We start from the raw sequence: 18,305 nt of genomic DNA, 5'->3' as shown, positions 1-18,305 counted from the left end.
ATGTGGAGATCATGTAAAAAATGGATAACGTTATATATTCTTGCATCTGCCGAAATAAATAAGGTTTGACAAAAGGTTTGCTGTGTCAAATGAAAACAAAATACAGGAATTTAAATTCATAAATTTAATTCATTGAGTACTGAATGTCTGTGGAGTCTTCATTTGTTCCTGTAGTTGATCTATGCAGTATGAAATAACGTATATACACTCTACTTGTACTACAGGTATAACATTACACATAAAATACTGTATTCATTAGCATAGAAAGTTCCAAAAGTTCTACAGTACGTGAAACTGATCATGATCAATATGATTGGGATGCGATGACATGCATCAAGGACGTCAGCGAGACTGACCACCCACAATAAGAAACACCTAACGATTTCGAAGCGAGAATTGTGACCAGACTCGTTCAGTTTTCGATCACCTTTTTCCCCTCTCATTGTCACAAGATTTCAGAGAACCAAGTATCATATGAAATTGATTTTTTAACAACATTTGTTCAACATGATATAGTTCAATATCTTTAAATATAGTTCGAACAAATATGGTTGCAATCAATTTCAACGTATGTTTAACTGGTACACACTAGCTACATCCATCTCACCTTAATGATTAAAAACGATGACCAAGTCACTGACAATATAGATTTTAATAGCTTTTGACTATCGACTAGCTTATCACCACACCAATTACCGCAAACACCTTTTGCTCGTTTCATTAGAAGTTAGTTTATTAAAGATATTAAAAATACACATCGTAAGCGCCTTGCTTCAACTTTAGACAACACCAGCAATCAGCCTATGCACATTTGGGCTAGTTCAGTTTATTCTTCTGAGTAACACGGTACTCTAACCATTAGACTATCTGCATGTAGGTCTACAGAAACATAACAACTAGCGGAGAAGGCTTTGGGAAAAAATAACATACCGCATCTGAACAACTATCCAGTTCTTACTGAAGCTATTCTAGATTCGCCTCTTTCACTTGATGAAGTGAGGCAACACACAGACTAAATGATATAGCTTTTGTAAAACAGTCAAAGGATATTCTATTGCCTTATATTTCCATTTTTTAATGATATTTTTGAAATCTCATTTAAAAATACATGGTCCATAGGAATTATCGTTTCGGTTCATGAAAAGGGTGATTTTCATTCAGCCTCAAATTATAGAGAAATTACAGTGCTAAGTGTTTTTTAGTAAACTATCCACAGCAAGTTCATATAACAGACTAAACTTCTGGTATGTTGTATATGCTACAATTACTGAATCACTGGAATGTTTTCGGCAATGCAATTCATGTCCTGATATTTATTTTCATTTTACATTCGATCAATAATCGAATGTTGTCAAAAGGAAACGTAAATTGTATTAAGTATTTCTTTTCTAAGGCTGTTGAATTGGTTCACAGAGCCAAGCCCTGGTCAGACCCTCCTCCTTTTTCTTGGAAAAAAGTATTGTTTAAATCGGACCCTCCTCCCCCACCCGCACCCCCCTATCAAAACGAAAGGGCGTTTCTCCTTAGATGTTAGGATCTATTAAATCCACTTGTGATAGTGTAAAATGCTGTGTCAAAGGTAATTATTCATTTACTTTCGGAAACTCTTCAATGTACTGTTGGTGTAGGCCTAGTATGTGTCTTAAGTCCGTCACTGTTTTCCATGTTAATTACAATGTAGCCCGTACAGTATACAATTGCATCCCGAATTGACACAGTTGTTTTTACTAGTTTTTTATCGGATGGTCCTGAACAAATTACATTGGAAGTGCTGCTATCCGAGCAAAGAAGGTATTATTTGGGATGACACAATACTTGTTTACTTTGAAGCCACTAAGACAAAATGTATTTTTCAAAATCTTTGATTCATAACTATCAGCTATATTATCATATGGTCGTGGACTTGTGGGAATAGATAGTGATAGTATTTTTGAAATCAAGAAATACATTTGTTGGCATGTTAATATGTGTAGATGTAAACATTACTTCTCCTAACCACGTTGTTCGTGGAGAGTGTGGACGATATGCTCTGCATATATTCGGCTATAAAAGTAGAGTAACATTGGCACAACACTTTTATATAATATTATGTCCGTCACCCGTGATATGCCTTTACTATTAGCAGGGTAAGTGAGATTACAAAACTAAAGTGTTTGTTTGGTAGCAACAATAACTTCATATGATTATAGCTATTTGAAAGAACTCATGTTGAGATTAACATCTACAAATAAACAAGACTTGCATAATACACTGTCCCGTGGCTCAAACACATGTTCATATTCTTATTTGAGACATCATTTTGGACTGAAACTTTAGAATTGCCTCGGTACGATTTAGATTCAGTTCACATCACTTAAATATAGAAACTGCGAAATTTGTTAACATACCAAGAGAAAATAGAATGTGTGAGGCGTGTTCTTTTGGCTACCGAAAGTGAATATCATTTCTAACTCATTTGTACTGCCTATGATGATATACCCAGGACATAGTATATACTTCCTTCTAGGGATACACTTAACATGTTTATATCAGCTTCTGATGTTGACATTGTTATAACATTGCTGAAATGCCTTTATCCTCCGGGATACACTATTTGTTGTAAACAATATTTAAATATAACTGTCGATGGATACAAATATATATGTAGTATGTCTATAACTGTGTTGCTGCTGGCTGATGTGCCAGTTATTTGAATCCTTGGCCTATAAGCTACATCCATACTTAATAAAGACTATAACTGTATGCTGTCATGTTTGGCACCGTTTCGTTCATTTAGTAATGATCGATGATTGTGATCGGTCATAGCGAACATCTGGTGTAATATGCACAGAAAAAATGCAACACGTTGCATTAAATGGCGGAGCGTTTTTTTAAATAATGTTTTCATGCGACAGTTGTAACATATTCGTAAGAAGCGAAAATGTGTGATGTAGTGCGCTGACAAATTACAACCAATGAGGAGCTTCTGGTTGATTGTTCTCATGTCTTACATTCTCCAGAAAGCCACCAATGGTTGTGTGTCGACCTCTACGCCCTCATAATGCAGGTCCAGTGCAGGTGACCTTCATCATTCTTGTGGTAAATATGGTAATCGAAAAGAACATGAGCAGACCCTCTTAATGACTGCTGCGCATGTGTCGATGTGAGCACTTATGGAGATGCCTTTGTTTATGGACGCGCATTCTGTCCCTTATGCACTCCGTTTGTCCAATGTATTCTTCATGGATTTTCAACTACATAATCACAAGTTCCACAATTTCCATGTTTACATTATGAAACACTGAATTCTGCAGACTTCATACATGAGTTGAATTTGATTTCCAGAGTTCGTTCCAAGTACCCCAAAACTAACTTAGCGTAAGTTGATGCTTTTTAGGACCCATTGCTGAACCCTTTATTTGTCTGTTATGTTCCCCATCACAATTAAACATATTGTTATTTAATATAAACTTAACACTTTCTGTGATGAGTTCCTTCGAAAATCTCGTCGGAAGTAGTTTCTTACTGTTTACTTTTGCAAATCGTTTGAATGTCGGGTGCTACCGGTAGGACAGGACATGCTTAACCTCTTCGCGAACACCTGTTGTCATGACTGATTTTCAATGGTCCATTCATATAACCATCTCTTTACGCAAAGTGGAGTCTGTTTCGGCGGATAATCAAAGACAGTACTAAAAATAGAGCCGAAATAACTCTCAGCATCATATGCCCTGAAATGTCGTAGTGTTAAATTAGATAGGCGAAACGTTAAAGAAATTGCTTTGCATAACGAGATTCAGAGACACTAGCTGGTTACACCAGAGCATTCGGTTGCGGTTGGTCACTTACATGTGGTCATGAGATAAGGTAAAATAATAATGCATACATGAAGATATAGAGGAATTGGTCGAAGAAATTTAAATATATTTTAATAAGGAATGATTGCACTAAACAGCTTGTCTGTGCACACGAAGAGTCCAAGGATATGATATTGCATAGGATAGTACAAACTTTGACTGATTTCAGTTGTTATAGCCAACGAATAGCACGTGTTTTTCACGCTAGACGTATGATTCCAAATACACATATAAAGTCAGACATACCACCTGTGTGAAGCACTATGAGAACTGTGGAACCAAGCAGCAATGCATTCACACACCGAAGCAATATAATGCTTGTATTGTTGCCTATTCCTCGGAAAAAATCTATCTCTAAAATACTTCGTAGTCGTAGAAAAATATAGTAACGAGTAAAACTTGCTTACTCTAAATTATGTGCGTTGTTTCCGATAGATTTCACTGGCAGGTTATTGACAGCTTTGATTAATAGGAATTATGAAGTCACTTTCTCTTATTCACATGGTAATTAGAATTTTCTGCGCATTTCGATAACTATTTCTCATGTCTTGTAGTATGATTGTTACTCAACCATTTCATAAGGATTGACTGTTATAATTAAATAATCTATGCAGAGTCATACAGGTTATAACTTTTTAGGTTTTGGTTTAAACATAGTTATTAATTGATTGGTAAACAAGCGAAGCGCCTATGTTAATACCGCTCCATAACACAAAGGGCATATTACAATAAATACATCAATGAAGGTTAGATCTAACAAATGAATTGTACATGCCAAGCTAGATGTGTATATATAATAAATCTATTTGCAGTTTATTTTAAACAATTCATTTAACTGAAAATATGCCAGTTTTTAATATAAAGTGTCGAGTAGAATCTAATATTCGCATTTGCTTTTCCTTACTCAAATAAGAATTTCCGCATAGCACTGTTTGTAAAGAATAACCATGTTTGTAAAAATGCATTTCATTTCTAAGAGCATAGTAATTTGTGCACAATATAGTTATTATACTGATCTGCGGTTTTAGATTTTTACCTCGATCAACGGATTACTGATGAAGGACACCAATCAATGACATCACAAATACCAAGTACAGATAATAGTGGCTAAGTGTGTCGATATTTACCTGGATGTTACATGTACACATATATGTTGTAGATAGCAAGATGACTGATAACAACCAGACATTTAAATAGACAAAGAATGTTTACATAAACATTTCCTGAATATTCCTGTTTGAACAAAGATGTTAAAATCGGTGCAACTGTTTGTATCTTCAGTCTCAAATGAGAGGAAAACCGACGTTATGTCACATCTCCCATCAGTAAATTCTATTTCACAAGCGGGGTACAGACATTTCCCCATGGACATTTCCCTACAGGACGAGTTCCCACCAAAAGTTGAACTTTCTCAACACCCTCACGTTTTGTTTGGCTGACAATTAAAAAGATGACGTTTTGTGGGGGATACTAAGGATGCCTTTACCACAAATCGTAAGATCATATTGGAAATAAATAGACAGACATGCTGTCTGAATGTATATAGGATTCGTGATCTTACTCATCACCGGGTGTGACCATGAAGACTGGGTTTCATTCTAGGTTTTGTGATGTTGTGATTGCCAAATTGGCATACAGGTTATTGGTGCTTACGGAGGCCAAATGGAACAGTTTATAATTAGAGGAAATTGGTAGTGACTCCTTAATACTATGTGGATGGGATAGTTTTAGGATTTTTAGTCCGTTCTTCCTCTGTGGGTAATTCTTTCACGCTGATAGATTTTTCAGTCGCCAAGTTTAGCCAATGTACCCACACTTCCGAAATTTTCTTAAAACAACATGTTTACCCAGGCGTAGAGTGAGTGAGTATAGTTTTACGCCGGTTTTAACAATATTCCAGCAATATCACGGCGGGGGACACCAGAAATGGGCTTCACACATTGTACCCATGTCGGGAATCGATCCCGGGTCTTCGGCGTGACGAGCGAACACTTTAACCACAAGGCTACCCGACCGCCCCCGCCAGGAGTAGAACAATAGAAGGATTAACTAGGATATTCTACCTTTAGTAATGGTTGACGGTGAGATCAGTTCACCCTTCACACTATCATGTCAATCTTCCGTAACTATCAACTGTGTTTATCAATCATATCAATGATACATATGAACTGTCTTTGTCAACTACCAATGATAACACAGTTCACTCTGTTCATCAGTAAGGTTCAAAGTCTGAAATAAATAAGCCACAGTTACCTTTTCGAGTTCTTGTACATTATTTTTCTCGAAATGATGGTATTCGGACATCCGCCATATCATACACATCTGTGAGCGTCTCAAAAGTCATCATCATCCTCGTCAAATCAACCACCACTAAAGTTTCCCTTGTACCACGACTTTGTTCGATCTCTCGCCTACTACCTAGCCGGCTACCCAAACAAGCTTCCCAGACTACAGTCGCCATTATTCGCACACAGCCACGCCCCCGTCATCTTGGCCTTTCATCTCAAGCGTTATTTTGATGGTATGTATTTCACGCATTCGGATATGTGTATGTGAACGCACATTAAACCTATTCCTTTTCTCTTTCCAGGTCTACCTTATCCTGCATATCAGCTGTACAAGAAGCAGGAGCAGCAGCTGGAAGAGTTTATTATTCCGGTTATTATGTCTACGCAGATGTAGACAACTCTGGGATACAAGAAAAGATACCAGGCCACAGGCGGGCATCTGATTCCTCTGACGATGATTATGAAGAGGTGGGCCAAGCCGTCATTGCCATCCATCCCCAACCAGAGGATCAAGACCAAGTCCAAATAGCAGATAATCAGATTCCAAACATTGATGTGAGTTTGCCTTCTCAAGCACAACATTCATCCAGACAGGCATCAGATAAACCTGATACTCCACCTACTTTAGAATCCAGTCTCCACATATCTTCTCGGGAAAAGTCAGATACTGCCAGTGCAAAGTCAACAACACCATACTACCTGACTCCCACAGACGACCAAACCAGCCATCGAGCCTCATCCTAGCATCACGCCAGATACTCCGAGTGCAACTTCAACAACACCATACTACTTAACTGCTACATCATCTTGTGAGAAACCATATACTTCGAATTCACCTTCACCTTACTGATGCAGGAGATGAATGCAGTCAGTCCCCAACCATCATCTGCTGAGGAGCCAGATACTCCGACAGCAACGTCAGCAGCACCATACTACCTGACTGTAACAGAAGACGAATCCAGTCCTCGACCCTCGTCTACTGAAAATTCAGATACTGCGAGTGCAACGTCAGCAACACCATACTACTTGACTGCTGCAGAGGACAAATCCAGTCCCCAACCTTCATCTACTGAAGAGCCAGATACTCCAACGGCAACGTCAACACCACATCACCTTACTGAGGCAGAAGACGAATCCAGTCCCCAATCATCCTTTTATGGGAAGCCAGATACTCCGAGAGAAACGTCAACACAACGCTACCTGGCTGATGCAGAAGACGTATCCAGTCCCCAACCATCATCTACTGAAAAGCCAGATACTCCGACGGGAACATCAACAGTATCATACTACCTGACTGATACAGAAAATGAATCCAGTCGTCAAACATCGTTCACTGAGAAGCCAAATACAGATACTTCGACAACAACACACCACCTTACCGAGGCAGAAAACGTCGTCTCCCTAAGAGTGAGGTTTATAGTCATATAGGCATTTTAAAACAGAATGTTAGATATAGTCTAACATGACAAAATTATGTAACATCTTTGGTGTTAGTGAAGACAAGAGGTGTAGCAAAATGGGCCGTTTGGTGTTCCTAAACTTTGTAATACAAGCATGTGTTTTATTTTGTACAAAATGAACTGCCATACATACTTTGAATATTGTAGCACAACATTATGTAAGCTCCCTTTAACAGAGGGGTCCGGAGTCCTCGTAGGCATCGTTCTATCTCTTTCCTTTAACAGAGGGGTCTGGTGACCTCGTAGGCATCGTTCCATCTCTTTCCCTTAACAGAGGGGTCTGCAGTCCTCGTAGGCATCGTTCTATCTCTTTCCCTTAACAGAGGGGTCTAGTGTCCTCGTAGGCATCGTTCCATCTCCTTCCCTTAACAAAGGGGTCCGGAGTCCTCGTAGGCATCGTTCTATCTCTTTCCCTTAATAGAGGGGTCTGCAGTCCTCGTAGGCATCGTTCTATCTCTTTCCCTTAACAGAGGGGTCTGGTGTCCTCGTAGGCATCGTTCCATTTCCTTCCCTTAACAAAGGGGTCCGGAGTCCTCGTAGGCATCGTTCTATCTCTTTCCTTTAACAGAGGGGTCTGGTGACCTCGTAGGCATCGTTCCATCTCTTTCCCTTAACAGAGGGGTCTGCAGTCCTCGTAGGCATCGTTCTATCTCTTTCCCTTAACAGAGGGGTCTGGTGTTCTCGTAGGCATCGTTCCATCTCCTTCCCTTAACAGAGGGGTCCGGAGTCCTCGTAGGCATCGTTCTATCTCTTTCCCTTAACAGAGGGGTCTGGTGTCCTCGTAGGTATCGTTCCATCTCCTTCCCTTAACAGAGGGGTCTGCAGTCCTAGTAGGCATCGTTCCATCTCTTCCCCTTAACAGAGGGGTCTGGAGAAAGAACTGGCCATAGCAACACAGCAATGTTACACATTCACTCCCAAACTAAAGCGTCGCTAAAACGTTTTCCTGTAAGCCTGTTGACACTTGCACGACCATCAGATGTGTCCAGATGAAACCTGTTCTCCTCCGTGAACAGTATACCGTCCCAGTCGTGTCTTCTGAGCATCAGATACTGTCTACACTAAGCTTGCTGTGCCTATCGGTGACGTGAAAGCAACACTGGACGGACGTTGTGCTCCTTCTGCCATTAATTGGTCTCAACCCAGGAATTGTCCGAGCTGTTAATGTGGTAGTTTGGTATCGATTCCGTAGATGCCCCGATCGTATAGGATTGCCTTGTTGACTTGTTTGTATCAGAAAACGTTTCCAAAAAGATAAGATTGTGTTTCGATGAACATTACAATGTCTGTCAACTTCGTCCGCGCCATTCCTGCTTGCAGCATACCCACAGCGCGTAGACGTGGCATTGCCTAAACCTTTTCTACGGTTAAACGAGTTTTTTTATGAGCAGTTGATAGCTGTGTGATTATCAAGCTATAAAAAGCCACGTAAACATCCAAATTGTGTGTCACGACTTCAAACTCGACGAGATGGATAATTTAATTTCAGAATACATTTGGTTTGATTGATCTTTATATGGACCACAGTTACGTTTTTCAGTTAATAGTACATGTGTACTCTACGATCTTCGTCATTGCAATATTTGTGTGACATGTTTTAATACTACTTGAGCGTTATAATTGCTTATTCGTTCCAGCTCACCTACTAAAAATCCGTAACTGATCTAGAGGAAGTCAATATTGGTTGCAAAGGAGCTGATTACAAATCCGGATGAAGCGATGACAGCTCCTCTCATCGCCACAGTACGGCAGCCATATTTGTCCGTTAAGATCCTGCAACTGGGCCTGAGTGAAAGAAAGTAATTATATCAATATACACTCTTCAAAAAAGGAAACGCACAAACAAACAAACAAACAAACAAAACAATAGGTTAACAGGGAAGGTATGTTATAATGATGTTACGTGGCAATCAAAGACTTATTCGGATAAACTTGCTTGTCATTGGAAATGCATAACTGAAAGGAGTAGTGGCATTACTTCGGTAATAGAACTTTGCAACAGGTCGGTCTACATTTCCCCGAATCGAATATTCTACCATGAACTTGGGAAATATGCGATCCTGATCTGCCTATCAGGGGTTTCAAATCACGAGAATCACCGCTGATTGAAACAGCTGATTTGACGACCTGTTAGGTAATATTTGTACAAACTTATTTTTGTTTCAATGATTGTCGGTACTAGGCATATTGATGATACCATGATATGTGTCGAAACATAGGTTGCAAAATGCAAAGCTACGGTCACTTCAATCTTCAGAGTATGTATGGCAAAATATTTTGGGCAGGAAACATGCTAGAAATGGGGGAGTGAATTGAAGATGTAAGTTTGTTTTATTTCGACTGTGACGTATATACATAATACATATGCCAAGTGTACCATAAGAATACCAAATAGCACACAGGTAATGAAGCATACGAGTAATGAAGCCAGATGTGCAGCAAGGATAAGAATGTAAAGGATTAAACAACTGTGACAAGCTGATTGGATCCTAATTAAAATAGTCTATTGCTTGATTAGATATTCAAAGGCAGGAGAGATGTATTACCCTTGAATTCTGTTGACCAAAGGTGAGCGACGGCGGATTTCTGAAGCTTCTGCGAGTTTTCTTTTGATGAAGTTCTGATGTTTGGATTTTGTCAAACTGATTTTGATAGCTACGGAATTTTTACTAGTGGTCTGAGAGGGCTGAATTGCTGTACGCTTTGTTTAAACAGTGTTCAGCGCTTTCATCAATGTATTCGGCGGAAGGTGCAGCATCTAACGTTAAGTGTCTAATCGAAATATATCATTGTGTGAAACTCTTCGTTCGACGTGTTGCCGTCAACCCTGCTGAGTGTGATGTCAAGATGAAAATACATACATTTCCAAAGATCAACATAGGTCAAATTACTAGTTTCTAGTATGTAGTCACAGAGGTAATATCCTTGGGGTCTCAAAACGTAGTTGGAACTTGGGGAAAACACTTCAGCAAGGTTAAATGTATGCGCGTAGACTTCTTTTCTTTTCATTTACTTTTTGTACTACATTCTCCCCTGACATTATTTTTTTGTCTGTATCGAGATTACTGCCCAGGGTCTGCCACAGATACCTTACTGTAGGGAGGTTTGTACATTGGTCTTGGAGTACATGTATAAGGGGTTACTGGTAGTTAATAATCCCCGAACATTATATTTTTCATAACTTTAAATGTCTTAGCAGTTATTATTTTGTTAGTTTTGATATATTTAAGTGATACTGTTGAATACACATATCCATGAGCGTAACACATAGTTTGTTTTCCAAAAGAGGCCACGTGACCAGCCCCTAAAGCATTATGACTGGAAATAACGTTTGAACCTGGTTTGGACCTGCAGAGGAAATACTATATTTCAGAAATTAGATTTTTTTCGTGAGTGATATTATGTAAATTGTGCATCTTGATTGGTGAATTTTGAACATATGAAACTGTAAATAATGAATGAAAATGAAAAATCCTTATTTAATTCTCATTTGAAGAATGACTTCAGGACCATCGCAAATATATCTGTTAAAGTGCAAACCACTTCATTTATTCAAAATAACTAATTGTTTTAATATGTTTCCAAAGTGACAGAGCGGGCCTCTGCACGTGAGCTTCCGATGTGCGCTCTCTTTTCGACAGTTGTTGACACATCTCTAATATACATGGTGCTGTGGTCACCTCTGAGTTTTGTCTTCCGTCGTCCCACTGAGCTACCTCGGAAGGCCAAACACGTGTTCTTGGACATATCCTTGACATTACCCAATTGTTTGTAACAGCAGCGACATGGCTACGCTACCGACAAGTACGGGCACAGCTGGAGTAACACATTAAACAGTGTTCACCAGTTTCGACATAATGATTTGATATAAGCATATTTATTTCTATAAAGTGGAGGGATTGGCAAACAAGCAAATTTTGCTTATCTGAATGCCTCTCCCAAACATGATACATATACAAATAGCAATATATGGAGAGTGACATGAGAAATAGCATACATTTTATTCTTGGCATTAAAGACAAGTATTGTTCTGTAAGTGTTAAATTACTGGATTATCTTCCATAACTACAGTTACATTATTATTTACATTCATCACAACAACATCGAAGTATCATATAGCAAAGTCAACATCTCAGACAAAATCTCTAAATCGGCAAGAAGATAGATAAAACTGTGCACCGATTTCAAACTTTCAAGATTTGTTACTGTCGTTAAATTTGAATAACCATTTAGAATTGAATTTAAGGCGAAGCATTTTAAGAAATAATACATGTTTTGCCTAACTGTACTGTTTAAGGGACACGTAAGAAAGAAATGAAGTACATCTTCCATACGATAGCCACAACAATATCTCGGGCTGACGGATATAAATCTGGTAAATTTGTTGTCGTTAAGATCACTGCAGCCAATCCTGAGACGGGAGTGTATAACCTGACAGAATCTTGATCCATAATTTACATCAAAGTATATACCATTCCTACCATTGCTTTTTAAAAAAACTTTTCAAACTTCCTAAGCTACTGGCATTGGTGTATTCAATAGGTAGTGAGTTCCAAATATTAGCTGTATCTGGAATAAATGATTTGGCATAATTATTTGATTTACACTTTGTGGTTTGCAACTGAGGATGAGAGACAGTCCGGTACTAGATTGTTGACCATTTTATAAAAAATATGTAACTTTTGAAAAAGATGTAAGATTTGTTTTTTTATAAAGTTTATCATGACTTGTGCCACGAACAGCCCAACAAATAGTTCTGAGTGCATCTAGATTTAGTTTTTCAACTAGTAACGCCTGTCCGTTTGTGCAGTTGTCCCATATGTGGCAACAATAATCAAATATCGGTAATATGAAAGATTTATACATAGTTTCCAGTGTTTTTCTATTTAAACGATACTTGAAACTCCTGAGACAGTTAATCATTGGACTGACTTTCTTGTCTAGGCTATCAATGTGATCGTTCCACATACAATCTTTTGGAGAGTAAGTCCTAAATGTTTATGAGAATGAACTTCCTGAACAGTAGTGTTACCCATTTTCAAAACTGGTTTTAAATTTGGAAGAATCTTCCGGGAAAATTGGATAGATACTGTTTTATTAGGGTTGGCATCGACCTGCCAGTTTTGTGCCCAAGAGGATATTCTACTTACATCGTTATTCAGACATTGTGCTGCTGTATTCGGGTCATTTACCACGACCTATAGGGATGTGTAATCGGCAAACAATCCTATATTACTATCAATGTCGTCTATAATGGCGTTTATGAAAATAAGAAATAGTAATGATTTCAGTATAAACAGGAAAAATTATTCTAATTATACCAAGGGCGGGTCCAGCAGAAGGGTAATAAGTTAGTTCCAAGTGTGAAATCAGGGTTCGTAAAAGCAAAGCTCCAGGTTTACAAATCACAACGAATACCTCACTCCCTTGTACTGTCCAAATTATTCCATAACGCAAGGATGCATATTAGGACATTATTTACTACACTACATTTCATGGAGTTTACACATGTATCTTCCGCACTGGCCTACATGAATAGTCACATACACATACTCACACACTACGTGACATTATTTTGATTTCAAAAGTGTTGCAGATATACAGCCTTAAACCCAAGAACAACGAATAATACATTCATATCCCCGAACAGCGATGGAACAACCTTAGTGTGTGATATCACAAACATGTGTTTGAAATCAACCTTGGAACATACAAAATTGATTGTGTTCAAATAATAACAGCTGTACATTATCATTACATTAAGACGTAGGAGAAATACATGAAATGATATCTGATCTAACTTCTGGAACCTCCAACTGACGTTCATGTAACGTGAAAAGTGTATCAATTCAACCCTAGAGGACAGTCCGTTCACCTGTTGATGGTCTGGGTGACCAGCCATGACAACAAAAAATGTTAAGTTGGTTAGTGTGACACAACTGCCTATTCATTCATCCAAACACTCTTTATTTATCCGTCGCTATATAAGTGCAATAATCTTGGACGCGACTTGAAACCCCATTTCACCTCACCTCTTTATTTATCCGAATCGTTGCTCAAACTCGTGAACAAGGCAATGATAGGCATTATCAACATTAGTTCAGTGTATGACACATCTCTGACTTCAGCGACCATGTCCATTGAAACAAAAGCATCAGGTCGTATCTATATTTTCAAACCTTATATAACTCACCATGTACTTTGTAAGGATCTAATGATGTGTACATATGCATGTACATAGGCGTTTGAACAATGGAAATGTTTGCAACATCTATCTGCCCCACTGAAATGTTGATGCTTCAATGTCACAAAATATCCCTCCGCCTCACAATGGTGACCCCTCCTCACGCAGCTTCAGTTTCGGAGGTTAAAAGTTCACTTACTGCTCCCCTTTGACTCCGATTGATTCAACACCAGGGCTAAATATGTAACCCTGAACAAATAGCTTTATCAGACACGAATGTTTGCATTCTTGAGAGTTCAATATATGCAGGCAGGTTGTATAGTTATAGCTGGTAGTTTGTTTATAGCATTCAGTCACTACACAAAACATGATAATATTTGTACCGGGGTTAAGTTTACACACACAATGCCACTTCGTAGCTGCTGGGGGCTGGTCTAACCTTTTCGTGTTTGTCATTATCTTAAGATAATTAGTAAGTCTAATGTTTAGGTTTATCATGAAGGCAATCTGTGTGTGGTACTACGAGTCGAACGTCTATTACTCTTACTTTTATTATGTCTATTACCCTAGCGAAAAAAGTAAATCTATTTAGTTCATAGCTTAGAATAATCTGACAAGTGTAGATTCTTTCAGCTCTTGGCAAAACCAAGCATTCTTCTTCGCCCCTTTTGGATTTTGCTTTATATTTTATATGTATATATATATATTCTACTATGATTACTCCCACAGCAAGCTGACACGCCATGCTATAACAGGAATAAGGTTTAAAGAGACGTTAATTCAAACTCACTCCCTCAGTAAAAACATGTATTTCATGGCTTACTGTGGTAGTCTGTGGTAGTCTGAACGCTAACATCATCTGAAGTTGACCTCGCATGTTGCTAAAGCAAGAATTTCTGAATCGAAGCCATCAAATGCAACACTTGCAAAATAACATTAAGTGTTGCCCTCAATAACTTTTGCAATAATTTCTAAGCAATTCGCAACAAGATCCATGCCATTATGTGGAAGGTGGAATGTAAATTCCTAATGAAATGACGGAAGAAGACTTCTTTTATAAAAGAAAATTCTTTCAAACTTTAAAAAGACACTCAAAACCTGTCTCTTTAAGAGAGCATGTGCCCAGAGCAATCATGGTCTAAGCGCCTTTGAGTAGTTGGAATTTTTAAATTGATTAATTTATTCAAAGTCCGCTGAGGCGAAAAGCCTCTTGTGAAGCATGGACCTCCTGAAATATGGGAACGTTGTCGTTCCTGAAAAGAAGGGTGATTGTTCCGAGTCCTATTTGATACTGCGAGATTTCAAATGAAACAGACTGCCCACACCTAGCTCAGTTAAGTTTAATCATAACCGACATACACTTATGAAACTTATGACAGATACACACACGTACCACTCAGAGCCGCTCTCAGTCCGTGGTCTGCTTGGAATGTAATTGTTTTACACACAATCTGTTTTGATAATCTTATTTCCAGCATTTTAAGTGTTATATTATCTAAAACTAATTATATCATACCATTCTATTTTCAAAATATGGACATTTTTCACAGTTCGCAGCAATACCCTTTGACATTTTACAATAAACGCTAATGAACCTTCTCACTTGAAGACGTGTGATAATCTTCAACCTTATTCAATGACACGTTCACGTATGTCACATCACGAATTCAATTTAAAGAGCGCAAAACTAGTGATCTGAATGCCAGAAATGTCTGTGACGCATAATATGTTTTGACCTACATGTTAATAATTGACCTGATAAGCGGACCTCGAACCAATGTTCAATCAATGTAAGCGTTGATCAAAGCAGGACTAGTTTGCAACGCCTCATTACAAAGGTCACAACTGTGTGTTGGGGATCCTATTCAGTTTGTTTGTTTGTTTGTTTGTTTGTTTGTTTGTTTGTTTATGTGTTGTTTAACGCCGTACTCAGCAATTTCCAGCTACATGAAGGCGTTTTGTAAATAATCGAGTCTAGACCAGACAATCCAGTAAATGATCCATGCAATTGGGATCCGATGACATGCATCAACCAAGTCAGCGAGCCTGACCACCCGATCCCGTTAGTCGCCTCTTACGACAAGCATGGGTTGCTGAAACCTATTCTACCCCCGGATCTTCACGGGTCGGATCCTATTCAAGCACTATCTACACATAACATCCATTGTGACAATGGAATAGTCTCATCATACATCATTATCATGTTTTGTGCATGCAAGTCATTGGTTCAATGCATAGAATAACAGATAATCAAGTATTAGCTTGGACGTCGTTTTAAACAGGTACCCTCGCAACGCTGCATAAACAGTTCTTGATCAAATTCTGATTTGAGTCCATGGGTTGCCCAGTCGTCTAAGGCGCAGCAATTCACTGTGCATAGTTAGGTCCATGATTGTGAGTTCGAATACCGGTTCACCCCGATTACCTTTCTAGGTTTAAAACCAGCACACACATGCTTGTGGGTTTCACCAAGATGATACACGTTTGAAACCTGCATCACTATGGGCTTTCCTCCCACGTCTAGCTGGCATGCCGTGATATAACTGGAATACTGTTCAAAACGGCGTTAAACCGAACACACTGACTCACACAAATCCTGACTTCAAATGTGAGGTGTCCCTAGTCAGGATTATAAAGATGGTTCAATGTTCAGTGTTCAGTGTTTCATGATATATAACTGACATGAGTCATGAGCATTCATCCACGCAATTGGGATACGATGTCAGCGAGCCTGACCATCCGATCCCGTTCGTTGCCTCTTACGACAAGCATAGTCGCCTTTTACGGCATTCATGGGCTGCTGAAGATCTATTCTACCCCGGATCTTCACAGGTCACGAAACGACCTGATGACATATTGCTTTGTATATTATTACACATATATGTTGGCCAGGTCTCCCCACGTACATCAATACAGTGATAAGACCATATTGATATCCTATTTGATGCTAATGTACAAGTAAGTTGGTCAAACCTTGCTTTTAGGAGACTTACATGTTTTCTATTTTAACATAGATTACTAATGTTGTTGATTGGATATATACCCCTTGTTGGATGCATCGTGAATGATTTGGGTAGTGTGTTATATCTTATAAATGCAGTAATTGGTGCTCTTATACAACAATTCGTAATTCAACGTTTGCCATGCCCACATCAGATGTCGATTCTCCAAATTCAATTGCTCGATATTTTTATAACAGTTCATTAATCATAAATCACTGTTATGATACCACTGGATAGTTGATAAACGTGTTAAATATGTCTTGCAAAATACAGCAAACGCCAACACCATTCCCAGATGAATTAAATTCATGTATGTGAGTGTTACACACAATGTAACCGCTAAAATTAGAACTTGGAAATACAAGTGACATCCGTGTTCATTCTACGAGTGCGACCATATCAAGTGTTCATGAATAACTGTCACAAGTAGCGATGACATCAAACGTTTGCAAAAAGGTGCGATTTTCCTGCCCCACCAATTGCGAATACATGTAAAGGCAAGTCAACGTCTCACATGAAAATGATGGCCTGAATGTGAGAATGTAAGTAATTGTAAATAAGTCAATACAAGTTCAAGCAGTGATGATGTCAGTTCACAAATGGGCCTTGTTCTCGGTAGCTATTGAGACCACTACGTGACTCCACTGATCCGCATCTTCCTGGCATTGATTGCCCTATGGCTTTGAGTCCAAGCTAGCCCAAATGTTTTGTGGAGTTAATATCTAGCGATTTGGACAGCCATGTGAAAATAGTAATGTAATGTATTCATAGGCAAGAGTGGAACGTGCAGTCTGGCATTATCTCCTCTGAACGTTTCTCTTTTATGGTTAGTTATAAGAACCATGTGTAAAACTTGATCGCTGTGACGAATAGCTATTAAATGGTCCCGTTTACACAAGATAGGATATCCACAATGATTCTTTTGAACGTGAACTTATGTGTGGTATATTATGTTGATTTTTTTTTAACGACACAGTCAGCAAAAACTGACACGCTAGCGACGGAAATTATATTTTATAATTATTGTGTAGCAATCAGAGGCATAGGCGGATTCAGGGTTTCTGATGCCATCACCCATCAATCCCCTGTAAGCTCATGTTTCCCGAATTGATCAACAAGCAGCACATAGTTTAACTACACTGATTGATTATTCTGCAATTTTAACATTTTATGTCCGGAATAATGATGAGCTCTCTCATTCACCCGAGGAACTGGCTACTTTTTATGTTTCACTTTTTGCTTCCTAATATTTCTTACTTCCTCTTTTTTTCAACTGATGTTTTTGTAACGTTAAATAGTCGAATAAAACAGTGGCTGTTGATGCGTCTTTTGTCCTCAAAGCGTAAGTCACCTCGCTAAAATATTCTGATATGTCCATGTTGTGGTGTTTGCTCATTTAGAACGTTGAGCTTTTTTGTCTGTACGCGTCAGTCGAAACACTGTCAATAAAACGAAGCTGCGGGAACTACTTTCTTTGTGTTTCAATGAGTTTCCGTAGAAATGAACAAATGTCATTTCTTGCCAAATCTTGAATG

General features: G+C 38.6%; 1 protein-coding gene across 1 annotated transcript; it reads left to right on the top strand.

Moving 5' to 3' along the window:
* Positions 1–6,973: 6,973 nt before the first annotated feature.
* On the top strand, positions 6,974–7,552 carry LOC139457372 (mucin-7-like). The gene has a single exon (XM_071238777.1). It carries the CDS (start codon positions 6,974–6,976, stop codon positions 7,550–7,552), a length of 579 nt encoding a protein of 192 aa, XP_071094878.1.
* Positions 7,553–18,305: the final 10,753 nt, after the last annotated feature.

The sequence above is a fragment of the Haliotis cracherodii genome, unplaced genomic scaffold (assembly GCF_022045235.1).
Source record: "Haliotis cracherodii isolate W230 unplaced genomic scaffold, xgHalCrac1.p SCAF_12, whole genome shotgun sequence".
Lineage (NCBI taxonomy): Eukaryota > Metazoa > Mollusca > Gastropoda > Lepetellida > Haliotidae > Haliotis > Haliotis cracherodii.
Note: the sequence above shows the minus strand (reverse complement) of the source record. Positions and strands in the feature narration are given on the sequence as shown.

Bases quoted from the DNA above. Each gene is read 5' to 3' on its own strand.
- LOC139457372 (XM_071238777.1), top strand. From the start codon at position 6,974: ATGCAGGAGATGAATGCAGTCAGTCCCCAACCATCATCTGCTGAGGAG.